Raw genomic sequence first — 26,879 nt, 5'->3', positions numbered from 1 at the left:
CCGCATTCATCACACCGGACGACCTTTTTGAGTTTAAGGTGATGCCATTTGGCCTCTGCTCCGCACCAGCCGCGTTTCAACGAGTAATGGACTCAGTCCTGGCAGGCTTGAAGTGGCAAATTTGTTTGTTATATTTGGACGACGTTGTTGTCTTCTCGGCAAACTTTGAAGACCACCTAAAACGACTACAGACAGTGCTGGAAGCCATCAAGTCATCAGGACTAACGCTAGAAGCAGAGAAGTGCCACTTCGCCTACGAAGAACGGCGGTTCCTAGGTCACATCCTTAGTAAGGATGGTGTTCGCCGAGACCCGGAGAAAACAGCTGCAATCATACAATTCCCACCGCCTGTCGACAAGAAAGCTGTGCGCCGATTCCTTGGGTTGTGCGCTTGCTATCGGCAATTTGTCAGGAACTTCGCGCATTGCCGATCCGTTCACGCAGCTTACAAAGGCGGACGTACCTTTTAAATGGGAAGCGCCTCAAGGAGAAGCCTTCGACGAACTTAAGCGTCGCCTGCAATGCCCCCCCCGTACTTGGCCACTCTGATGAAAACGCCGAGACCGAAATTCACACCGACGCGAGCAGTGTGGGCCTAGGAGCCGTTCTCGTCCAGAATAGTGCCGGACAGGAGAAAGTAATCGCCTACGCTAGAAGGTCCCTTACAAAAGCCGAAGTCAATTACTCGACGACCGAGAAGGAGTGCCTTGCAATCATCTGGGCCACTTCTAAGATTCGTTCATACCTATGCGGCCGACCATTCAAGGTGGTAAGAGACCATTAAGCCCTCTGCTGGCTGGCTAATTTGATAGATCCCTCCGGCCACCTTGCCAGGTGGAGCCTACGAATTCAAGAATTTGACTTGACTGTAGTTTATAAGTCGGGCCGGAAGCATTCCGATGCAGACTGCTTATCCCGCGCTCCCATTGACGCTCCCTCGAAGGACGATGACGACGACGTCTTTTTGGGACAGGTAAGGACAACCCAGAGGGCTATGAAACGAAAAATTGTAGGCGCAACATTAAGAGATAGGAAGCGTGCAGAATGTATCAGAGAAATAACTCAAGTTACTGACATTCTAGTGGAAATTAAGAGGAATAAATGGGCATGGGCAGGACATGTAGTGCGAAGAGAGGATAACAGATGGTCGCTTAGTGTAACAAGCTGGATTCCAAGGGAAGGAAAGCGCAGCAGGGGGAGGCAGAAAGTTAGGTGGGCGGATGAGGTTAAGTTCGCAGGGGTCAAGTGGATGCAGCTAGCACAGAATAGGGCTAATTGGAGAAATATGGGAGAGGCCTTTGCCCTGCAGTGGGCATAGCCAGGCTGATGATGATGATGAAGCGCCAGCAGTTTTGCAGGACAACAGCGATCAGACCCTGAGCTGAAAGTGCTAGCCGATTACTTAGAAGGAAAGACCGCTTCCCCTCCTGTTGTGTTCAGGCGACATCTATCATCGTTCGCGTTAAGCAATAGCCTCCTCGTGAAGAAGAACTTCGCATCCAACAGGACCGCACAGCTTCTTGTAGTGCCTAAAAACTACCGGCACGAAATTCTGCAGGCGTTGCACGACGAGCCCACAGCAGGCCATGTCGTATTTGCGCGCACGTTGCGTCGAATCGAGCAGAAGTACTACTGGCCGCGTCTGGCTGCCGAATTTGCCCACTGCGTGAAGACGTGTCGTGAGTGCCAACGATGAAAGACGCCGCCGATCAGACCAGCTGGACCACTAAACCCGATACCGCCTTCAATCCTGCCCTTTCAACAAATTAGGATGGATCTCCTCGGCCCCTTTCCAGCTTCGTCTATGGGTAACAAGTGGACCATCGTGGCCACTGACTACCTTACACGTTACGCTGAATCAAAAACATTACCCAATGGTACCGCGGCAGACGACGGCAAATTCTCTTGCGACACGGCGCCCCAGAAGTGCTCATCACGGACAGGGGAACGGCGTTTACGGCAGAGGTGACGCAAGCCATCCTGGAATACGGTCATACAAGCCATCGACGAACAACTGCGTACTATCCCCAGACCAATGGCCCTACGGAGCGCCTGAACAAAACGATCGCGGACATTATCGCCATGTACGTCGACGCTGAACACAAAATCTGGGACGCCATCTTGCCGTAAGTGATCTTCGCGTCTAACACGGCAGTCCAGGAGATGACCAGAGCGACCCCGTTCGAGCTTGTGTACGGCAGGGAGCCCACGACGACGCTCGACGCAATGCTGCCGCACGTAACCAACGAGGACAACCTTGACGTCGCCGCCTACCTGCAGTGTGCAGAGGGAGCCCAACGACTCGCACGGTTGTGTATTAAAGACCAATCGCGCACCGACAGGCGACGATACAACTTACGATGACGCCACGCAGAGTACAACACAGGAGATCAAGTGTGGGTTTGGACGCCAATTCGCCGTCGCGGACTAAGTGAAAAGTTGTTGGATCGATACGTACAAAATCATTCGCCGCGTCGGAGTACTGGACTATGAATTCATTCGCGACGGAACCTCAGCATCACAACGGCGGCGCGCACACCCAGAAATTGTACACGTTGCACGACTGAAGTCATATTACGCGCGTTAAGGTATTGTGGCATTCCAGAGACTGTGGACCATGTATTATTGGTGTGCCCAGAGTATGCGAACGAAAGAAATGTGCTAGCTGCTTCCTTGAAGCGTTTAGACAAGAGGCCTCTGTCGGAGGAACTGCTGCTGGGCGCTTGGCAGGACAAGGGGAAGGGCGTCCAGGCAGTGCGCGCTCTTTGCCGCTATTTGAGTGCCAGCGGACTTGATTCACGTTTGTAAAGCAAGCTGCTGTGTCTGTATATATATTTCATATGCCTTCTCCCACATCGTCACCCATCATGACCTTCTTTCTTCTCTCCTTCCCCTTCCCCAGTGCAGAGTAGCAGGCCAGATTTGAATTATTCGGGCCAACCTCTCTGCCTTTTCCTTTCAATAAATTCATCTATCTATCTGTGGTGTTTAAACTTTGTAGCGTTTATGTTTATATTACTTTCTTTTCGAACAACGAGGCGATGTTCTTTTAAGTGGGGAGTAATGCTGCGAAACTTTCAAAACTGTATTTGTTGTTTAACAGCCGCCGGCATGCGGCCTTATCATGGTGATTCTGGATCGCGTGTCAGTTCTGTATTCTTTGTTTGTTAATGCTCGATGTCGCGGAACGCACCTTTATCAGTTTCGTTGTAGCGCAAGGTGCACCAAGATCTGTCTCGAAGATTCCGGCCACTCGTGTGTCTTTCTACAATGTTCCAGCTTGTGCTTGTAGCAGTTGTGACGTTATCTAGATTGTTCGGAGCAGCCTTTAAATTGAGCGTTGGCGAGTGCGGCGGGCATTCTTTGTTCGACGATCGACTAGCACGTTTGTTGCTATCGCCGCCGCCGAGTTGCTTAGCTCTTTTGAGGGCGCAAGTCAGCCAAAAAAAAAGTGTTAATTTCAGTACCATCAAGCCTGTGTCTTCTTTTGGTGTCAACGGCCTTGTCATCGCTATGTGACAATATGGCAGTTAGCTTAGTCTCAGGTTGGCCCGGTGATGTTGCCGTCATCTCCGCACCATCTCATCAGCGCGCACTATTTCTTGTGCGGAATCCTCCTTTTCAGGCATTCTCTGTTTATACTTCCGCATTAGTTGTGGGGGTGCTGTGCAGATCACAATATATTAGTTTCTTTCTCATCTCTATTTGCTAGCCTCCACGTGCACAATTTGAATCTTCATTAGATGTACTGGTCGAAGTGATCGCCTTGGCCGCTGGCCGCCCAATAGTACTGGCTGGTGACTAATTCCAAGTATGAACGGTGGGGCCCTGTGCCCTCCAATTAACGCGGCTCCAAGCTAGCGCAATTTGCTTTAGCACATCATCTGAGCATTTCAAACGATCATACCTCGGACGCAACTAATGATAACCATTACGCCGAGTCGTGGATTAATGTTCTGCGTATGTCCGGGAGCACCTGCAAATTTCTGACACTGAATCTATGTCCCAACACTCTTATACAGAGTTGCCGATCGAATATCCTTCGCAGTAGTCCCGTCCAACAGTTGCCACCAGAGCACCTCTGCTGGAGTCTCTCGCGAGAGACACGTAGTTTCTTGCTTTCCTCTGAAGCACTAGAGGCCATGGTCAGTGGGTCAGTGGACCGTGGTCAGGCCGGTGGGTCTGATAGCGGCATGGCAAATGGCTGCTCAAAATTTACTTGCTTAATCTTGCAGATCACTACCTACATCGGTGGCCGCTACATGGAGGAAAATGCCTTTTCTGTGTGTAGACCATGCGGCAGTACAGTTCGAGTGAACGAGGATCCCATTTAGATCGGCTCGTGTGATTTCGCATCACACTGAACGTGTCTGTCCATGACGACGAATTTATTCGATGCTGGATAAAGCTCAATGAATAGATAGCACATAGTGGGAAGTGACAGCGACAGCCAGTGGTCACACGAAGCTGTAAAGCCAGAGTAGCGGCTTCGGGTCTTCAGTGGGTTCGGTATCGACATGAAAAACGGCTGTTTGAAATTTCTTTGCTTTATCTTGCAGGTAAGCGACAAGCACACTGTACATTGCTTTAGAAGTGAACATCGCTGGATGCTGCTGCTGCCGAATGAGAGCGTTTTTTCTGTGCTTTTTCCTGTTTGCTACAGTAATTGAGAATTTTATGAATACTGTCTGGTGATTAAGAGACAAATCCGCTCCTGGAAAACAGAACTAATGCTGACAGAACTGTGAGCAGGACAAAGGCGACTAAGGGAAGAATTGGCAAGTGTGACCACCTAAATCGACGTATTTGAGGACAGGATTTCGAAACTAAAAACATGGGCATCGGCCGCCGCTAAAGCAACCAGCGCGTGCTTTGGAAGAAACAATCGCTGACCTTAGGAAAACCATCAAGCAATTTGATGATGACGGTTTAGAAAACCAAATCCCTTTGGAACAACAAAATATCCTATGGCCTGCCAGATTTATCGGCTGAAATGCTATAAAACCTACTTGACTCTGTATGAATGAATGAATGAATGAATGTTTATTCCGCTTTTGTGGTACAAAAAGCGCGGGTGACGAAAAAAAAGCAGTTCGCAATGACCGCTTGACGGGCTTCGCCACCCGTAAGGTCGACGATGAACAGCAGCGGCAGTTTGTGCGATATAAAATGAACAACTCACGCGTTACAAAATGAGACAGTGCTTTGAAACAGAAAAAAAAAGTTATACAATGACAAGTAAAAAGTAAAACTGAATTGTCGATAGACGCATTCCTTATCAATACAACCTAATCAGTGAACATTTCTCGGAGGAAAGAAAATGTCATTTTGTTCATGTTGCTGTAAAGAAAAGTGTTCAAACACATTGGCAGTATATATTTCAACATAGCAAAACCATAGTTTGTTCTACATCTGGGTACCTGAAACATTTCAGGGTTTCTTGTAGCATAGGGCGTGTTGTGTGGCACCAGCTGTACAATGCGGGACAAAATGGGTCATTTCGTGCGGTATGTTTTTTATAAAAACAAGCAAACCTGTACTCGAACAGCTTAGGTACTGGAATTATTTTGTATTTCATCCGTATGGGACGGGTTGGGGCGTCATAGGAGGAATTTGTTATAACGCGTAGCATTTTCTTCTGCAGAACAAAAAGCTTTTGCAAATTGGACATAGTGGTATTTTCCCACACCAAATAGCAGTATCCTAAGTAGGAGAAAAAGAATGCATAGTAGAGGTCAAGCTTAGTCTTCGTTGGTAGAATATATTTATTACGAGAGATAATGGCTATGAATTTAGAAAGCTTAGTGCAGACTTTGTTTATCTGAGTATCCCATGACATTGTGGGTGTAAAATCTATGCCAAGTGATGTGAATGATTGGACATAGTCGACTCTTGAGCTGCCGAACAATATAGGTGGAGCTCTTCTCCGCCAGATTGATAATCAAGTGAGACGGTGTTGAGCCCTACCACAAGTTCCGTGCAAAAAAGATGACAGTGAGATCTGTTTTACTGAAGTTACTGGAATTCAGATGTAAGGCCCCAGTTCTAAAGAATGCTTTTGAACTCAAAGGTTCAAATATGCATATCAGTGAAGATCATTTTTTTTTTCACCTGCGACGGATACGTAAAATACTCTGGGATAATTAGGTAGAGCATAAGAAAGATGGGAACAAGGTTTTACTCAGCATTGACACCCTGATAGTGGATAGCGTCCGTTACTCCTGGGATGACATTAGCAAGTCGAGTATTAAGGTTTCCGCTAACGTACCTACCAGAACAACAGAGAGACTTCGTAATGAGCATAATCTAACACTCTGAATGTAAATGCCCGCACCCTAATGTTTAAGCTAGCGGATTTTAATTTGGGAATTTAATCCTGTCAACCCACATTATTCTCCATCCCAGAGATAATCACCGTTGTCCACTTGTTGCAAACTTCTCTAGTACGTCATTCATAGGCACATCGTTCAGTATTTGTCAGCGAATAACTTTCACCGCAACAGCATGGATTTCGGGTAGGATTTTCACATTAACGCAACTAATAGAATTCTCGCACGATATAGCCTCAACACTAAAGGAAGATTCAAAAGCAATCGATACGGTAAACTTAAAACTATACTCCTAAACCTAGCAGCAAGATGTCCCGGTAATAATGTCATTGGCTGGATATACGATTACCTGCACTTAATGCTTCAATCAATCACTTTTAATCGCAAAACGTCTTCTACGGCTCGTGTCATGTTGGGGATGCCTCAAGACTCAATAATAGAGCCGCTGGTACACATCATATATATAAATGACGTCAATAATGTAGCCAGAGATGCACCAGTGAACATACGCCTAAAAGCAAGATGACTGCGTTCACTACGCTACCCGTCATGATCAAGGAGTGCTCAATAACGTCTTTTCATTCTTTTCGAGCTGGTGTACCACATCGCAGATGAACAACAATTTCAATAGAACTGTGACAATGACCTTTACTAACAAGATAAAGCCTCTCAAATTCACGCATAGCTGTCTATCCCACGTTAACGAATTCAAATGCCTTGGTGTTAATTTCACGACCAACCTCATCTGGCATAATTATATCGATCTAACATGCACCAAAGCGCTGCGAAGACTTGGATGTTTAAAACGCGCTTTAAAACGCGGGACTAAACAATGGAAGTCGACCGCTTAAAAAACATAAGTTAGACCAGGTCTAAAATACAGGTCTAAATTTGAACCTACTAAAACAAAAAGGCAACCAGATTCATTTACAACCGCTACGACCGCATGTTTTCAGTGTCATCTCAAGCGCACTCATTTTACTGGTGCCAGTCTCTACCGCCGCATGTGTGACCGCCTTACCATGCTGCATGAAATCGTACACAGATCAACTAACATTGAAACGCCCATCCCACTGATCGTGTACGGAGCACGAGTTAACTGACGGGCTCAAATACTCGACATAGTTTCTATCACTTAATGTAAATTTTTTTTTTAAGTTTTCTTTTTTTCCACAGACGATTGAATTATGGAATAAATTAGATGGTTTTCTGCGTTTTCTGTCAAATAACCAATATCAGAAAGAACTGCCCGATCATATTACCTGACATTGGACTGAAACGCTGTATATTTCAGTCCTGTTGTGTCTCTAACAAGACAGACGTATTTGTAAACAAATAAAAAAAAATGGCACTTCAAATGGCATTGAAAGCGGTCATGATTGCTTTCCGATTGTATATAATATATAGAATATATTACAAAATATGCCAAACTTCAATATCAGTTTATTAATTAACTCAAATGATTTCCTTTATGTAGAAGCTTTAGCATGCTGGTGGTAGCTGCACTTCAGAACAGATAACTTTTTCTCCGGATTGTTGGCACGTCCCATTCACGTAGGTCTTTGGGGGTATTTTGTGCTGAAAATACAGAAAAAAAAAAACAGACAGCATATATAGCGTCTACCATTCTAAAAGACATGTTTTGGACACCAATCGTATCCGTACACGTTACTGAAGAAGTAAAACAGTTTGAGGTACTGCTGTCGGCTCTGTGGTCATTATGCCATTCAGTCCTCGTTACATTTTTTCCAAGAGGACGTAGTGCGGTTCTCTCCTTCCAGGTTATTATGACAGCCTTGTCAGCGCGATAGGATCATGTTTTGTCGGCTTTAGGCGTGAACCGAAAAATTCAAATCTTCCCGGGAATACAGAAGGTTTGCATCCGGCTCTATTTAATTATCTTGCAAAAGCGCTAGCGAGTAATTTAAATTCGCACATGTCATACGTTTCATGCAACATGCCAGTGTACTTAAATGAGCAGGGAATAATGTTTAAGAAGATATGTAATGTTTAACCTAATAATTGGACTTAAATTTCCGAACTTGGTTTTCAGCCCCAAAAATTTGGCATTACAAGGAATTCAATAATCGTAGGGTGGCTAGTGAACAGCTCCGGGCAACCCCGCATAGTTAACCGGGCACAGCGAATAGCTCGCAGCTCGCCTGTAGACGTTTGTGTCTTAGCGCCGTCTGCACGCGTAGCCAACTGAGAGCCCTCGAAAATATTAACGTAGCGACTTTCTGTGCGCTCTGCCGCCACTCCGCGCCCCCTCGCAGATCCTCCTGTATAACCTCTCCCAATGGAGCTTTTCTTCAAGGGTGATTGGCTCCGCGGGTCGTCGTCGGGAACAGCGCGCGAAACGTTCGCTCATTTTGTGTTATCGTTTTTCGGCAGCGCAATGTTTGCAACAGCCGCCGTTGCTACGACCGAGCTCCTAGCATTCCGCGCTTATACTTCGCGCTATTCGCGCTCTTTTAGTGAAGCTCTATGCCCAGTAGCTGTGAATTTCAGCGCATAAGTCGGCGTGAAAAATGCTTCGCTCTTTTAGTGACCGGCCGCATGAACTTCATCCCGACAAAAACTGCCCACCTCTGCGGGGTACTCTGTAGTTATTCCAAGCGACTGTGTATACATGATCCAACTTGCAACGCATCACAAAGCTGTTAATCTCACTTAATTCACTTATCCTTTTGTGTCGTTATGCGCGTTATTGTTTTCACTTGAGGGATCCGCTCAACATGCTATAATAGCGACAGCTGATGCATGCAATGCGCATGCAATAGCCGCTTTTATTTCTGAACCCAGGTCTCGTTTCTCAACGATAACGCGTGCAATGAGGGAGGCTATTAACGCAATAATAGGCTTACGTCGCAGGAAACCGTGTAGAGAACTCGTCCGCAGAACGTGTCCGCAGAAAGTATATATCCGCACATAAAAAATTTGTCTCTTTATACCCTCAAAATTTTACCTCGTCCGATTTTGGCGAAAATTGGTGTCCAACCTAATTTAAATTTGGCAAATTCAGTGGCTAAGTCCGAATTTCGGTACGCCTCCCCCAAAATATAGCCCCATGGGAACCCCCTAAAGATGACCTCATCCGTATGTGGCCAAAAGCGGTATCCTACTTAATTTGTGTTTGGCAAACTCAGTGACGTGCAATCCAAATTTCGGTGGACCTCCCCCAAGTTTAGCGCCATGGACCTCCATAATTTGCTTTGTCCGAGTCTGGCTCATAATGGTGTGAGTATGGCGAATTGAGCGATCATGTCCAAATTTCGGTGGGCTACCCCCAATATTTGACCCTCTGGATCCCAGAAATTTGACCTCGTCTGAATCTCGCCAAAATCGGTGGCGAACCTAATTTTTGTGGGTGACGAATTCAGTGGTGACCACCAACGTTATGAGTACCACCCCCGAAATGTGGCTGTCTGAATCCCCAAAATTTGATCTGGTCCGAATCTGACCGAAATTGGTGTCTACAACCTCTTGAGCACGACAAACTCAGTAGTGACTTCAATTTTAGGTGGACCTTCTTAAACATTTGGCTAGTTAATGTGCGTCATGTCCTATTTCGTAGCGTAGAGCAGCAGTCGGCCGTGCACACAAGATGTCTAGTGTGTGCAGAGAAAATAATGATGCTTGGCCTTGGGTTGATATAGGTTTATTTGAAGACTTGGAGAACCATTGGCAAAAGTAAAAAGCCTGAAGGCTTTGCTTCAAAAGTAGTACAGTAGATTCTTACAGCATTCATGTAAGAGCTAACTTTGGAGGTGTGAGAGAAGAGTGCGTCTCATGTAAAAAAGGTTGGGAATGCTAGCGATGTCAACGCACCATGCAGAATCACCCATGTGCAGATCCCCACGCACTTTACTTTTCCAAATAGCTATACTTTGCACAAAGCGTAAATTATGTTGTGTACGGTTACTGTTGCATTGGAGCTAGTGGTGCACTCGAGAATACTTTACATTTGCTTCCCTAACATGTATTTTTGTGTAGGCTAACGGTACACGATGTTCTGCGTTTCTGAGTATGAATGAATGTATTTTGAATGTATTTTAAATACTACCTGTACGTTTTTCTCAGTGTTGTTCTGTGGTATATTTTCGGTGTAAAACTACAGGGGTCACCTGTAATAAACAAATTGCTAAGGCACTGTAACTTTCTTTGGGTTTTGTCACGGTCCTTGCCATCAGTTTGTGAAGCACAGCTCCTTGGCTCCCGTTCCTGCGTTTCGTGTCGTCGTCGGCGTTGGCTGTCCCTGTAACCAGCTCCGCAGCTGGGGCAGCGCGCGCTAATTCCCCCGCCGCAGTCCCGCTTCCTCCGTGGTGGCGACCGCGCGTGTTATCTGATCGCTGCGCGCGTCCCCCACCCCTTTTCCTGCGTGGCGGCGAGTGTGCTATCCGGTTGCCGAAACGCCGGCTCGCTATCAGCGGATCACGGTGCGTGCATCACAAGCCGAAAGGCAGAGTCACGTTCTCTACACTCGCTAGAGGCGTCAGCGGCATCAGTCAGTCACTGCTATCTGTTCATCGTGCAAAGTTTCTATGGGCCCACGCGCTGCCTCCCACTACCTTTGTTGAAAGCTGCTTGACTGCGCGCGCCCTGACCACAGAGCTAATTCGCTTTGCGCGCTTTTGGGGCTCGCGTTTGGATTGAAAAAAAAAAAGCTATCTTGGACGCGCGCGTGCGCGCTTCTGTTTTTTGCTCGCGCTTCACGGTTGAAGGTGTCAAACTCGCGCTTGGACGAAGTCGTGTTTGCAGTGAATGTGCAGCGATGTACACGTTTCGATGTGGTTTCAAGAAACTAGCCGATAGAGTTTGCTATTTTCGTAGCGCAAATGTAAAAAAGGGTGAGCTGTCGGTCATCTATGCGCATAGGAGAAACTTTCCGATGTGCTTTGAGGCCGCTGTAAGAGATTTGATGCGCACTCTCGTCGTTTACAAAATTGGTAATTTGCGCTTATGTCATCCGGCAATTTTTTTCGTAGCCGCGTATACGAAGGCAAAAAATCAAAAAGCTTATCTCAGCAAACCTGCGGAACGAATGCGTTTCACTTCTTCCAGCCTTCATGCTGTGCTTGCTCGGCTCCTTGTGGTTGCTTCCGCCGAGATCTTGTCCTGGTTGCCTCTGTCTATAACGTTTGGTTTTTTTTTCCCGCGGTGCTATATTCGCTTATGCTCCGCGCTGCTGCCCCGAACGTCCCTGATTAACACTTGGCGCTTTCTGATGTGGACGAAATAAGAAAGCGGATCTTGTGATGTCGCTGCAGGTGACTGAACACAGATGGCTGAAATTTCGGAGTGAGGTTTCTACCATTTGTCTACATCGAGACAGCTGTGCTGAGTTGGACGCGTCCACCGGCCTGGCAAAATTCAAACTGACCGCCTGAGCTCTCCGTACGAACAATTCAGGCCGCGGCGTCGCATCTCGATGGCGTCAGAAGAAAACTCCCCATTTGTTCTCGGAGAAAAGCTTGATCCAGATTGACTGAAGACTTCTGCCGCCTGTGAGTTCACGCTGAATAAACCGCACAGAACATGGCAGCATGGCGTTTAGTGTTCTGTTTCATGAAAGTAGATGAGCGTCAGTAACAGTGCCTCCGTTTTGGTTACGGGAAATCAACTGGACACAGCTGCGTCTCTTAAACTACACAAAATGGCAGCAGCTTGTTCCCGCATTAAAAAGTGCACCTTGTCTCCACCTTAGCATCCTTGCGCAACCGGTAAATCGCGTGGGTGATGCGCCATGTGACCGATCTTGAACAATACATGACAATACATGATCCGACGTATTTCTGCTATGAACACACGTGCCGAACCTTGCTTCTTACAAATATTGATTCTGCTTAACAGTTCCCTGTTATAAGTATGCGTGCAAGAAAGAAAATGCGCTGTACGTACCATCTAATCTTCACTGCACATCTACTAATCGAACATTGTTAATTGCCGTTTGCATTAGAGGCATGCAAGTTATCGCTGAAAAAAGTTTGAACGGCGCTTCAGCTATTGCTGCCAGCCACATCAGTGTACAATTTGCAGAAAACTAAGACCAATCGCAATAAAGGAGCAGCCTAAGCCTCGTTTTTTTATAGGTGATGGAAATAATTCTTCTTTTTAGGGCATTCTGTGTCGTTCACCACCAACTGTCGGTACCCACAGAAACTGTGGACTCTGAATGGAGCTTCTGCCTTTATGTAGAGGTCCCGCATTTGACCTCCAATTCCGACGACATCCGGCGCTGCCCGCTCGCAAGTACTACTGAGCTTCATTTGACCTCCAGTACTGTCGAGGTGTACACGTATTAGAGTGAAGCTATTTAGCGCCCGTTGCTGCGTGTTTCGGTCGCCGCTGGCGTTGCCCCTCGTAACTAGCTCTGCAGCGAGGGCAGCGCGAGTCCCCCCCCCTCGCGGCTCTCCGATTGCTGCGCGCGCTGCTGCCATGACCGTTCGCCGCTGCGTGTACCCCCTTGTTCCGGCGGGGCGAAAGCGTTCTCCAGTTGTCGAAGCGCCGACTCGCTATCAGCGGATCATGGCTGGTGCATCCCAAGCCGAAGTTCAGAGCCACGTTGTCTTGACTCGCTGGCGTCGTCAGCGGTATCAGTCAGTCGCTGCTATCTTTTCGCCGCACAACGTTCCTATGGGCCCACGCACTGCCTCCTGCAACCTCGCAATAACGTATTTGATCTCTTCCTTTCTCCGATCACAAAGCTTCCTTCATGGCAGTCAAGATCAGCTAGTGGAGTGTTTCTTGCAAGAATATGTGTCAAAAATAAAATAGTCTGTAATTGTACATGCATGTTTTGCTCGAAATCTTTGCCTCAATCTATCGAAAAAGGTGAAACAGCTGATCAGCTGCGTTCAAATTTCGCATTAGGAAGTAACGTAATCGTCGGTAAATTTTTAGTGTGTACAACACTTCACACCGCCTAGTGCCGCGTTAGACTAACGTGAAACGCTTCGATGAAAGCCTTTTGTCAATGTCTACCCTTCTACTGAATAACCAATTATCTATAGACAAAAACTCATCTTGGATATTAAGCACATTGTTCTTCTTTTACGTAGCGAGGAATCAAGCACAAGATTACTAATCATAGCGCTTAACTTAAGCTGAGCACCCGGGAAGATTCTAGGCTTAAGCCAGGCACTCGACGCCACTAATATTCGGAATATCCCTTCCCGCATAAAACACATCTGATCAATAGAAACGTCAAAGTGTCCCTTTCACATGGGTATAAAATCTGCTTGTCTCACATTCTAGACCCACCGCTTTGACTAGTAATTCGCATTCATTTGAAATTGTAGAAGGAAATAAACGGATAAACTTGTCTTACCTGGCATTTTGTTCCAAGTGGAAAATATCCGTACTTCCCTTTCCTTTGATCACAGAAGAAAGCACATCCAAGAGGTGGTGAACTTCCAGTGGGCTAAAAGCAGCACATAAACAAAGAAGAAATGGTAACTTTCCGAAATTTGAACTGAATACGGTTGAATAATTTATCTTTATACCAACAGCCGCGTAGGATGCATGGAAGGAATAAAAAGCGCATTTAATTGCGATTGCAATAAAATTTAATTGGAAGGGTTTTTAACGAGGTAATAGGTGGATAGTCTCATCAGGCCAGCTACTCCAGAAACAAAACACTGCTTTAAACAATGTTTCTCTGAGAAAGTTGTCTTAGCCATTAATCGTTTCTACGAATGCAGAGCCAAATACACAACGTCAAGAAATTGCACACAGCACTAAAGGCCAGAAAGAAATAACTATAGTCTCAAACTTCACGTTTCTTAAGTATTCATGAAGCTGAGACAACGACTGTTGCTTGAGAAATGCACGCGGATTAAATTTGTGAATCTACCTGATATTCATCGGTCCTAGCCAGCACTGCGCTGTACGAATTTACGTAATACTTAAACTTCGGTCGGCATTCGTTTCTCATTTTGATTGCATGAAATCCTGTAGCTTACTGCAATATGGTGAAGTCCTGTCATCGCGTGTTTGTTTGTTGCTGTGAAATGCGAAAAGATGTGAATTTAGCACTCACTAGTCTAAATACTCTTGGAAGCGATAGCGAAGGTTCTCAGCTTGTCATGGAAATCATGACGACAAACATTACTTGTTAAGGCATTAATTTATTTGACAAACTTGAAGTAAATGCACTGCCTTGAAGTTTCATTTGCGACATATATTTTCACTTACAGTGTCGCCTTGAGGTGTTCCAGTGTTTAAAGAACTCTACTGCTGATATCAGGTATGCAGGTACGATCGCATCCGCGACCAGCTCAGGTGGATAGGCAGTGTTGGTGGCGGGACTAAGCGGCTGGTGATGGCAGCGTGGATCAAGTTCTAGGGCACAGCAGTAGCTGAGACGGCTGTTGACATTCGCAGCGCGTGTTGCATCTCCTCGAGATTGAAGTCACAAACTGTGACGGCTAGAACCTCGGTTGAGGTCAGCATGTATTTTGTTTACTCTCGTATGGGAGCCCGAATCACCTTATACCCGACCCTTTGAAGGTGCTGTGGTTTCAATACCAATGACCGCGGTCATAGATACAGTTGAGCACTGGTACTACCTAGCACGCAAGCCATTAGACTTGTGGGTGGCTGTCGCTTCACTGAGAATATCTGCTAATGCCAATGGCGGGGTTTAAAAAGACCAGAGAACTGGTCGCTATTATGTGACATCAAAAGACGTATTTTTGACTCCAGTAATTTACACGTCTGCGACAAAAGAAGCGATTCATATCTTTGGTATATTACGTGATGCTTTCATTGGATGCTGTAGGTTGTTGTGTAGTAGCAGTTCTGCCTTTTGCTTTCAATGTCGTGGTTAAAGTAGGTGAGTATTCTACCTTGAACGTGTTCATTGCCTAGAGGAGGTATTTATGGTTACCGGGTCATGTCATCACACGACGTCCTAGCGAAAAGGGAACAAGGCGCAGCTTGCAGTCAGCGTTATAGGCAGTGAATTTGGTCACATCGTCAAATTTCTCTAGCCAAACGTCGGCGTTCTTATTGAGCAGGCAATGGAAACGGGGTGTATCTCAATAACAGTAGAACATGACTGGCGTTCTTATACTGATGGATTTATTCTGGCAAAGCCAACTCTTCTTGTGGTCCACTGTGTCGGAGATTAAATGTCAAATGCATTGTTTTCTATCTTGTGCTGGTATGCAACACTAAGGCATCGTTATCATCCTTACCATTATAGCTTTATGTAGATGTGTTTGAAGCATCAATAGATTGATAGCGTTTCGGCGGAAACAGTGGCTGAATTGCATTCCTCAAGGCGCTTTAGCACACATGCAGAGCATGCCGAATGTTTTGCAAATTGCAGCAATACGCACTTGCCTCACGCATTTATGGATCTTGTCTGTAAATTTAACGTTTGGTTTGGTTTGAGTTATATGGGTTTAACGTTAGCGGTTTAAGGTGGCGAGAGGCCGTGGGGGAGGACTGCGGGAATTGACACCACCTGCGGTTCTTTACCTTCCACTCACAACGCACAGCACACGGGCGTTGTGCTTTTCGCCTCCGTTGAAACGCGGCCGCTGCGGCCGCGATTCTATCCCGCATCACTGGGTAGTAGTGAGCTTCTTGACAACTTTACCACCACGTCAGGGCTCAAAGTTTATGAATAAAGTCTTTCAAAATTTCTATGAAATCGCAATAAAACCACCCCGGTGGTGGCTGTACGTTGGCTTGCCATGATAGGGAAATGTATCATCCATGAAATCAGCCGCAGGACCTGGGGTGATTTCTTTTGTCTATCCAAAGTGCTGCGATGATTGAAATTCAATAAGTGGCTCCACCAAACCTGGTGTATTAATATTATTGCTTTTCTGTCGCCTTGACAGTCGCTTGGTAGGCCTTTGTGTTGGTGTCATTTCCTTTTTTTCCAACCCAGGGTAATCCCCGGGTTTCATAGCCGGCGTGGCTTTGCACCAAAAAGGCCAGCTGGAAGTTGCTAAAGGGCTTTCAAGTGTTTTTGAAACCGTATACTTCTTGACTGCAGTGCGGTATGACATAAAGAAACTGTGGAGGTTCGTCTCACGCGCCTCGTGTACTTATAACGTGTACTACTGCTTAAACGGTAGCATGAAATCTCACTCTACACAATTTGTAAAAACGTCAGGTTCTGCTGATAGTAAATTTACAGAGAATGAAATTTGCTTCAAGAAACCTATACCGGAAAGGTTCTGAAGCAGGAAAAATCGGTAACAGCGAGCTGCTCTCCTGCGTTGTTATAACAACCGAAATTCAAACGTATTGTCGGCGAGTGGTGTTTTTGCTGTACTTTAAGGAATACAAGTCATTTCAAATTCAATAAGACGTGAGAACTATTAGCCGTCGTCCTTGAGGAGGTTTTCACGAATTAAAAATTGTTCATTTTGGTAGCTTTGTCGTTGATTAGCTCTAAATGAAGTGCCTGTCTCCGTACTAATTTTTAATTCCGGCATTCTAATTTGCTGTAATTATCTGAAAGTGATACTTCTAAGTTCTCACTGAATGTAGAACTAGAAGCGCACGAGAATAGAAAGCGTGATAGCTAGCGTTACTCCAAGTCCTTCTGTTACTGAACTCGACAAAATTAGCGCACTACCCATGGTCTCTGAGCAAAATCACATATTCCGCATAAAGTTTCGTTGTTATGGTAAATCTTCATTGCCACTTTATACACATATTTGACCGCCTCACAAAGAAGCGCAGATTTCTTCGTGTTTTTGTTTGCAGAGGACGCACACTCATTATGAAGCCGTTACTCCGCATTTGAAGCCGTTACCCCAGAAAATCTCCACAGCAGCTTTGTAATTGAGTTTGCAATTAGTTTTCATCGTGTGTTATTTCTAGTTTTCATCATGTGTTCTACAACGAAATAGTTTTATTATGCAAAATGAAGTGCATAATCAGAAAAATCGCGACACATAATGCCACGAAAAGGTGAAAACTTAGGGTAGATGTGCCAGAGTAATATCAACCTAAGGAATGGTTTACAGCACGACATGCAAAATTACAAAAGTTTGCAAATAGTTGTGCACTTTTCAATAAACACGGTGATGTGAAGGCGTCGCGGTGCCTTGCTTCCGTGTCTTTCCCCTATATCAGTCGCGCTATAGGTTAGATTAAAATATATATGAGCTGAATGTATTGCAGATTGAGCAGCATCCCTTAACAAAACGTAATAGGTTTGAAATTATGCTGCGGAATATTCAAAATGTATTTCAAATATAATTTGTATTCTGGAATACGCTCTAAATACATTAAAAACGATTTATTAAATTTCTTAGTCAATATTCAAAATATGTAACAAATGTATTACGAACGTACATTTCAAGCATATTTCAAACAGGTGGAAAGTACATAGACGCTTGTGGCATGTTGTCAATTCATTAGAAGTACTTTTGTAAATATAGAATTAATTTGTCTGAAGTATTTTTCAAGTTTTTCTCAATGTTCAAAATGTATATCAAAAAGCGGTCGAAAATGCTAGAATGGCTTCGAGCACACTTTGAAGATTAGAAAAAAATATATGCGATTTTAAAATGTTGGGAATGTATTCAAAATGTACATTTGTAGATATAAAATTAATTCATTTGAAGGAAATTTGAGGTCTAGCTCGATATTAAAAATGTGTTTATTAAAGATGTCGAAAATGCAAGACCTGAAAGCAAGCCTCGAGCAATTTTCGAATTCGTGAAAAAGACAGGTGTTTCTACCATACCTGGTGCGTATTCAAAGTTTACTTTTGTAAATATTCAATTAATTCGTGTAAAGTACGCGTAGAATATTGCTCCGCAGTGAAACTTTAATATGCTCATTTATTCCATCAGCTCCAATTTCTGCCGCAAGTAGCATCTAACTTGACTACCAGCTCTATGCTACTTAAAAGGAGTAATTACGTGACAGCATACCGAACGCGGAGCAGAGAATGGTTAGGAACAAATATCTGATACATAATTCTCACCAATAGCGCTGCGTTGACATCCGCCAGGGACGACGCCTATTGCTACATGATGCCAATTGCTCCCGCTATACGCCATAAAGTTTCCACACGCACGCACGCACAGTGATTATTTATCGCGTAAGGGCCAGGGCTAGCTTGCAAAGCTGGACTCCAGCCTGTAAATACTTGTATTTTCAACTCGCGTAAACTTTGCAAGGCTGGATAGCAAGGGGTATGAAACGGAGAAACAATGTACTTGTGGGGACATTACTGAATAATAGAAACTTTGTTTCTTGTTAGACAGCTCTGAAGTGCTTTGTGTATTTTTATTTTCTTAGCGCATTTGTGAGTTATTCCTGGTGTATTTTCCGTATATTCATTTTTCCCGTTTCAAAAAGTGCATCGTATTTCTGGTGCATTTTGAGTGTATTCGAAGCATGTTAGAAATATACTTTTGCCACATTATTTGTATACTTTCTGCTTGCATGAAAAAAGAAGTAATGAGTACTCTAGTAATGCTTCGAAACTACATTGTCAGTTTATTGTCGGAATGCTTTTCATCCCTGCATAACAAGTCGAACTTTATAAAGCAGATTTCAACATATTAGAAATACACTATGGAGGAAAAAATATATTTTAAGATATTGGAAAAAGTATGCAGTGTTGTATCTCTGTGCATTTTGAGTATGGGGCCAAAAATACGAAGCTAATATGAAATAAGTACAATAGATTTGAAGCACATTTTTAGCATATCGGCATTTCTCTGAGCGATGCAATATAAAATAATTGTTCAAAACGTAAAATGCTTTTTACGAACATATCTTTTACGCCCACCAAACAATAACCTTATTTAGAGGGTAAATAAAGAAGTAACGTGCCAAGAACCTTGTTGTCATTGTAGGGAATGCAAGAATAAGGACACAAACAGCTAAATTAGATCCCGATGAGCTCCTTTTATGTTTTAAAGCCTATTTTGATCACTGCTCTTCAGAAACCTGTCTCTCACTTTAATTACAAAAGTTCTGAAGCCACAAAAACTGCTATGGGAATATATTATGGTTAAATATTGCTAGCATTATATAAGATGGTCATGTTATCAGTGGTAAATAGACTGAAAAAGTTCTCACAATAGTCGGAACATTTTCGCAGTCTTTGGTAAGGGCTTTGAGTTGACAAACCCCGTTTTTGCACGCTCCAGGCCTCCATTTTTCTTCGTTGTCAGGGCTTGTGTCTTTCATCTATGAAACAAAAGCAAGGCAGTAAAGGTTTGTTAAGCTGCTCGAAATTCAGATACAAAACTTCGCAATGAAGAGAACAGACATTCAGGCATCCTGGCTGAAAGCTTGCGCGGGTATGCAAAGTAATTGTAATATATTACAGCAAATGCTTATCATATTAGGTTTTTCTTTATAGTGATGTTGATAGCATTTATTTTTGGTTTATCTTCCAGTAACAGTGACAACTTCATCAGACCTTCATGAAAACTTTCGTTTTATAAATGAATGAAGTGGTCTTGAGCAGTGTCTATGATGTATCAAGCTGGCAGCTAGTTTTTGCACCACTCCTGCATGGGCTGTAATGGCTTGCAGTATTTGTAAATAAATAAATAAATAAAAATAAAAAATTGGCCACTTGTGAACGTACACTATTTATAATCCACATACGTGTAGTACTAACAGGGCTTCAGAATTTTGTTACATAGCCAAAATAACAATGCCCTGGCTGTGTACAGGGGTTTGTTCATAAATTACACATCTAAATCCACCGGCTCTAATGGGCTGTTATCTGCACTGGAGTCCCTACTACACGCATTTTAAACAAAACTGTATACTGCACATTCCGAGAAATTATGCTGATTAAGCTGAAAACTGAATTAAGAAGGCTAGAAAAGGCCACAACAGAACGGCTTTGCAATGGTCGCGTAATGCATCTCCCTTAATCACTGCTGTCTTACTTTGTGCTCCTATTACTTTGAACCTACTCACCACACATACTAGTATCAGTCTATGACGCCACATTATGTGCGGTACTGCTTTTTGCTTTAAACGTGCAGCACGATTATCCATGAATGGCTGAGGGTTTATATGTACGGCTCGGGATCCATGTGCACTGGGCGATTCTCATCTCACCTGCACCATTGTACAGCTGCCTAGAAGGCACTTACCAGATTGTGTGGCGGGTAATGCCGCCTCGATGCATGCAATTCCTCTGAACTGTACAGTTCCGATCGTGAGTGGCATACACGTGAGTTTCCATTGAGACTACCTACTACAACACTAACCCTTTGTTGTCTGCCGAATGCAAAGCTATTTGCTCTAGAAGACGGGCACTTCCAATGAGCATTCCATCAGTACTTTTCGCAACGGAAGAACATCAAAGGTAGGTTCATTAACACTGAACATATCGGCGATTGAAAATGACACTTCTCTCTCCTATCAACGAAAGCGCACGCCGGAGTGCAAGAAAAAACGAAGGTAACAATTCTTGGCAACACCCCACCGCTCCCCTTCATTCTCTCAAACTATGAGAGCGCCCAATAATTGAGTGCAACCAGCAAGCACCGATAACGTCTTCGCAGAAGTGTCGCTCCAATGTGTGGCGAGTGGTAACCGGGAGTCCTTTTCAAAGAGTATTCACAAATCGTAGACAGTACACAGCGACTTCCGCGTGCTGAAAAACAAACTCGCCACTTTCAACAATCTGTTTCAATCTGTTATTTCTGAACTTCAAGCTCAAAAATCCCTTGGGCCGGAGGTTTCACTAGAGAGTTCTATACAACATTTTTGTCTTGCCTTGTGCCTGCTTTGGTGGAACTTTTCCGAGCATCTTATGATGCTTTTTTTTCTACTTTCTCTTTATATTCTGGACAAACTATATTTACGCCATAAACAAATACACTAATAGTTGAAGGGGATCGTCCGATTTCAATCTGTAATGCAGGTTACAAATGGTTTGTTAAGGTTTTTTGTGGCCGCATGCAGCTGTACGTCGCAAACGTAAACAAAATGCATCAGGTCTGTGGCATTAGAAACCGCAGTATACAAACCTATATCCACGATGAACGTTTGTCATTGCGGACTGTCTCAGACGAGACGAGTCCTAATGAAGATTTACATTGCGACAGTGTTTGATAACGTCCGTCACGATTCCCCGTCAGCAAGCTTGCGGCGTGGAAATATCTCTGATAATGCACTTAAGGGCATAAGGTTGTGCTATAAGGGGTCCTACACACGGCTATTTGTTAACCAAGAGCTAAACAAATCTATTCCACTGAAATCATGTGTTCACTGGGGGTGTGTATTGCATCACATTCTTTACTTGCCCTACATCTTGAGCCCCTTCATCTCAGCAAAACTACCAGCGCCGCTATTCGAGGCTTAATTCGGGCTCAATGTAAATTTAGGATTTTGGCCTATGCTAATGCCGTATGCCTTATTTGTTGTTCTGACAACGAGCCTACTCGAGGTTTTTCATTTTACAGAAGAGTTTTGCGTGGTTTCAGGGGGAGCTCTTAATTTAGACAAATCCAAACAATTTTGGTTGGGTAAGTGAGGTATGAGCTGCAACCTGTGAAAGCATACGAAGGTGCTTAGAAAAACTGTGATTTTCGCGACTGCTGTTACCAAGTTTAGGCGACGATGGGGTCTTTGTTGGCTTTAAGTTCTCTCTCAGGAATTACGCAGGCGAAGTGCTCGATGCTGAAGAACACTTGAGAAAACTTTGCTATAGAGGAAGGTCGTGGTTTCCATCGGCAGTATAGATCACGCCACTCATTGATATGCGCTGACTGCAACATGTGAAAGTACACATTGCCACGACTGCTGCTAGCAAGTGAGACGACGATGGGGTCTTCATTGGCTTTTAGGTGCTCAGCCAGGAATACACGGAGGCGTAGCGCTCGCTGCTGAAGAACACTTGAAAAACACGTTTCTATGCATGAAGGCAGTCGTATCTATCAACTCATTGATATGAGCTGACTGCAACCCGCGAAAGTATATAAAAGCGCTTTGGAAAACTGGGGTTGCCGTGTCGCTACTACGAAGTGAGGCGACGATAGGGTCTTCGTTGGCTTTAAAGTTCTCAGCCAAAAATATATGCAGGAACAGTGCTCGGTGCCGAAGAACGCTGGTGATGCGTGATGCTAAGATGACGGTCTTCGCTTCTAGCGGCTACCAAGATCAAACCACTCGTTATGCGTCCTTAGTGCAAGCTGTGAAAGTATACGAAGTTGCTTATAACAATTGTGCGATTACCGTGACTGCTGCTAACAAGTCAGGTGGCGATGAGATCTTCGCGTGCGTTTGTCACGAAATCGGCGCACATTTTTATCAAGCCGGCGCGGCGCGAGGCCCCCGCGGCACCGCATGGACGGTACCACAATGTTCGAGAAAAGCCTTCTTCCCTGCGCGAGAGAGCGCGTAGCTTTGTACGCGTCGCTGTCACCCTCTTTCCCATTGCCCGGGGAGGACGGTGGTTCATCAGTCTGGAATATGCCACATCTCTCCAGAACATTCTACGGGTCGTGGCCAATGACGACGCGCGGCTCGACGGTAGGAATAGGGAGCGCTCTAACCAGCGAAGCTAAGTGTGTGTGCACGCTAGCTTTAGCGCGCCTTAACAGACAGACGCGGCGCGCCCTATTTACTGAGGCCGGGCCGCTTGGTAGTCAGTCAGCAGTGGTTGCGGCGTGGTCGCCAGTGCTTCGGCTGGACTCCTGGGGATCACCCGCTGCTGGCAAGCCCACGGACGTTCGAGGGAGCGGCGCTAGTCTTGCATGGCTGCCACATCGTGACTCTCGAGGCGTCGGACTGCAACAGTGCCCGGTGAACAATTTGGTGTTTGTTTATGAGACTTTCTCGTGTTTGATCTGTGGTGTAAAGCCTCTGTGTTATTGAATATCTATCTAGTTGCATATTTAGCGTTTGTTTTCTGTGAACCTCTTGTCTGTGCATTTCAAATCTTCTTGTGTATTCTTTTGTATCGACTCTTGCTGTGCATAAATTGTGCTTTGTTTTTTACTTCTGGCTCCGAACCTTACTCTGGGTTGAACCGGCGACCGCTGGGCACCAAACGACCACCCCCTTCTGTCACTACAAGGTAGTTGAACTCCGGCTGAGATTGCCACGCAGGTCGAGGGCATCTCCTTTGTGACCGGAACAGCTACCCTCACTGTAAGGGTGTCTTGGAGTGTGCGCACCGTTAAGGGCGCATCTTTTAATAATCCCCCTAATTATTAACGGGTGACAGCTTTGAAGTTCGCAGCCAGGAAAATACGCTGGAGAAGAAAGCTGGGAGAATGGAAGAAAGCTGGAGAAGCTCGCAACTATATATAACGGTCATTTCTTGCGGCTGCTAAGATCACGCCACTCGTTGATACGTGCTGACTGCAACCTGTGAAAGTATACGAAGGCGCTTAGAAAAACTGTGATCACCGTGGCTGCTGCTACCAAGTGCTAGATGAAAGGCTCAGTGAAAGGCAAAATGAAATCATTTATCAATTAGTAACACATAGAATAATCTGCCACTTGCCACGTAATTGCATTGTAGTGTGAAGGTGCGTATGAAGAGCGAGGGTTTCATTAGGACACATAATGAAGTGGTAAAAATGCAGTCACCTGAAAAAAAATTGATGAGTGATGATAATTTCCTACGCAACCCATCGGCATAGGTAAAGAAGTAAGATGCCTTGAATAATGACTTGCGATATACGTGACGTAACAAAAGTAAGCAATACTGAAGCATTTTGGAGTACGATGACCTGGTGGCGAAGGAATAAGAAGCTTCAAGCCAGATAGCGTAAGTAAATCTAACTGGATAGCACTATTTAGAAAGCAGACGACGTAGAGAACGACTTCGGAGTAGTGAGTATCACTAGGATGCCCTAAAGTGTGCTAATGACAGGGGTACACAGGTGAAGTTTCCTTTTCTCCTGCATAGGAATACGTATTCCGTGGCTGACGTCTATATCGCGACCATGGACTGAAACTTCGAACGCGGTAACCATTTTGAACCACATCGACTATATACTGCGTATTTCACACATCGTTAGCGCACAATTCCAATCTCATCAGATAAAGGTAATAAAGACAATATAGACTCACAATGACTGCGGCGACGCGCTCATGGGAATATTGTGACATTTTCCGATTCATACAGGTAGATTGTTTATAAATGCACAAAAGCAAGACTAGATGCCCCTACTTTAAAGGAGACGTTTTAAACTTGTGAGACACAAGATGAGAAAACAGAGTCGCGGTACCTGTAAAAAGTATCAAGGACTACATCGAGGAAGTTCTGAATATCCGAATTTAAGATGGCCTTTTATGTGTGCTGCTAAGGTATAGTTAGACTTTGGTTTGCGGAACGCTTTGGACACTAGAATGTTTATGGCGTGCGCTCAATTTGAAGCCTACCCGGAGCTCCTGTAAGTACGTCGGCGGCGATCGAAGAAAGGATTCAGGAATAAAATATCAAAAACCGTAGGTAGTGATAGAAAGGAGGCAACTATGAGGGGCAGAAAATAGACGGGCGCTGCCACAGGCAAAGAAATGGTAATAAGGAAAAAATTGGTTAACAATTGCGATACCCGTAATCCAAAATTTCAGTGCTCCTGTGCAGGTATTGTAGTTTTGCGATTTGCTGAGACAAATGCCACCCGTGGCATTCAATCGACGGTATATTAAGCTTTATTTTTAAGTGTCGGAAGCGATGGCGTTAGGGCTTCCTCAGGATTCCATGGCTACCTTTCACCTGACTTCCCGAGGCGTCTGTGTTCCTCATGGCCAGAACGGGTTGGGGGAGGCCGGAACAATTCTTTATTGGCCAGTGCTGATCAAGACAAGGTGGCCTCCTAGACCACCCTACGAGTTCGCCATGTTCACGAATTCGTAGTCAACGTAGCAAGACAGAGGTGTGGCGAGCGAAAAAGGCCTCGCAGCAACGAGTCCGGCTCTCGTGATAATACATACCGAGAGAACCTCTTTATAACGGAACTGCCATTTCGGACGAGCCGTCGCCGAGTCGCGTGCTGGCGCCCGACGGCTTCTTATTGGTATCCTTTTAGTATTATGCAGGCAATATTCCTTATTATTTTGAATTACAAAAGCCCTTCTAGCTGTTCAGCATGCACCATCATGTACTAGTAATATTGCCAGCATATATATTTTTTCTTTTGCTAAACATAACCGTATTAAGTTTTAACATGTTTAAATTTCGTAGTTCTTCAGCCAACACTGACGACAGGCCTGTCCGAATTCGGAATGTGACAACTTCATATTTCTATAAATGAATACAAACAGAAAGTTCTAATCGAGAAGAAAGCATATTTATTACTTACGATCTGAAATTATGCTGTTTTGTATTGATAAACCGGCCATTTATTTCCTGGAACTGCAGCCATTATTTCGGGGTTTTGGCTAAGCAAACACTTTCTCCTAAAAATATATAGCTTTCAGCTGTATTCGAGTGGCAGAGATTGCGGGAATGCTATCGCCTATTGAATACCTATTGGAGACTCCATATATTCTAATACACCTTTCGTATTATTAAGTATTGAGAAATAGTTATTGCAACTGCACTGAATAAAGAAAATCCCAAATGAAGCCGCTGTACTTACCACGCATTTCGTATTCTCTGGGTGGTTTTTGTTGTTGCATATGCACGTTCCGTAATGTACAGCCTGTGAGACGAATGAAAAAGCATAGCGTATTTGATCTACTAGGGGTAAAGACGGGGGAAACCAATTTTATCATCTCAAAAATTTAACTAATATTGCAAAACTTATACTATCACACTGCTCGAGCAAAGGACTTGGTCAATCGTTGAAAACTGTTGCTGCCATGGGTGTTGCCATGAGGCCCTACTGTTTCATGAAAGACTCTCTCTTAAGGAGATGAAGAAGATGGTCTTTGTGAAGTTATAGATTGGGTTCTACGTGTAACTGGTATTTGAACATTTATTCTCTGGATTGGACATGATTTTCAAAGCAGTTGATGGCTGATCTCAACGCTTGCTTCCTACGCCGGCTTAGATACCCAGCATGCATTGGGCAGGATGATGTCCATGACTCTGTAGCTTCCGTGGAGTAACCAAGCTGAAACCGAAACAGCAACACACTCAACACTACGCCACTCCACCATATGGGAAATTAGTGTTTTTGTGTGTGTGTGTGTGGGGGGGGGGGGTTATACTTAGCATTCTTCGATGAGTCTACTTTGTTTCTTTTGACAATGCTTGTTGGCAATTTGGGGTAAACGTGATAGCACCTGCTGCTTGGTGCTATGAGACGCATGTGGTGCATTGTGTTCTGGTACTGTGTTTCAATGAATGATTGGATTATGGCCCTACTGAGTAACCAGGTACCAACAGCTTTTTGAAGTACGCTATCTTCCCTTCCTTGTTTGCTTCTGTAATGGTGTTCCTTTTTTGCAGTCACAATTAAGCGGTTAGGGATGAAGTGGTTCCTTATCCTTATTCCTCGTTTTAAGTACTTGTTTTCCAATGAAGAAGTTACGATAGCAAGCATGTTGCTTTAATCGGCGTAGGCCTTCATTGTGTGTTTTCTTTGAGTGTCTTTTGTAGCAATGTGCTGGTGCTGCTCTGGTGGCAGG

General features: G+C 44.6%; 1 protein-coding gene across 1 annotated transcript in view; it reads right to left on the bottom strand.

Annotated features, from left to right (window-relative positions):
* Positions 1-7,758: 7,758 nt before the first annotated feature.
* The window catches only part of LOC146171547 (uncharacterized), a 78,155-nt gene continuing 59,034 nt past the window's right edge, over positions 7,759-26,879 (bottom strand). The window contains exons 4-7 of the mRNA XM_084586483.1: positions 25,886-25,948; positions 19,398-19,508; positions 13,660-13,752; positions 7,759-7,907 (exon numbers count right to left, since the gene is read on the bottom strand). Coding sequence (XP_084442609.1) covers positions 7,812-7,907; positions 13,660-13,752; positions 19,398-19,508; positions 25,886-25,948 — 363 coding nt within the window. The 3' untranslated portion in view covers positions 7,759-7,811. The remainder of the gene's footprint in view (positions 7,908-13,659; positions 13,753-19,397; positions 19,509-25,885; positions 25,949-26,879) is intronic.

The sequence above is a fragment of the Amblyomma maculatum genome, unplaced genomic scaffold (genome assembly GCF_055883805.1).
Source record: "Amblyomma maculatum isolate TAMU_Amacu unplaced genomic scaffold, ASM5588380v1 scaffold_20, whole genome shotgun sequence".
NCBI classification, from domain to species: Eukaryota; Metazoa; Arthropoda; class Arachnida; order Ixodida; family Ixodidae; genus Amblyomma; species Amblyomma maculatum.
This window is presented reverse-complemented; position numbering and strand designations above follow the sequence as displayed.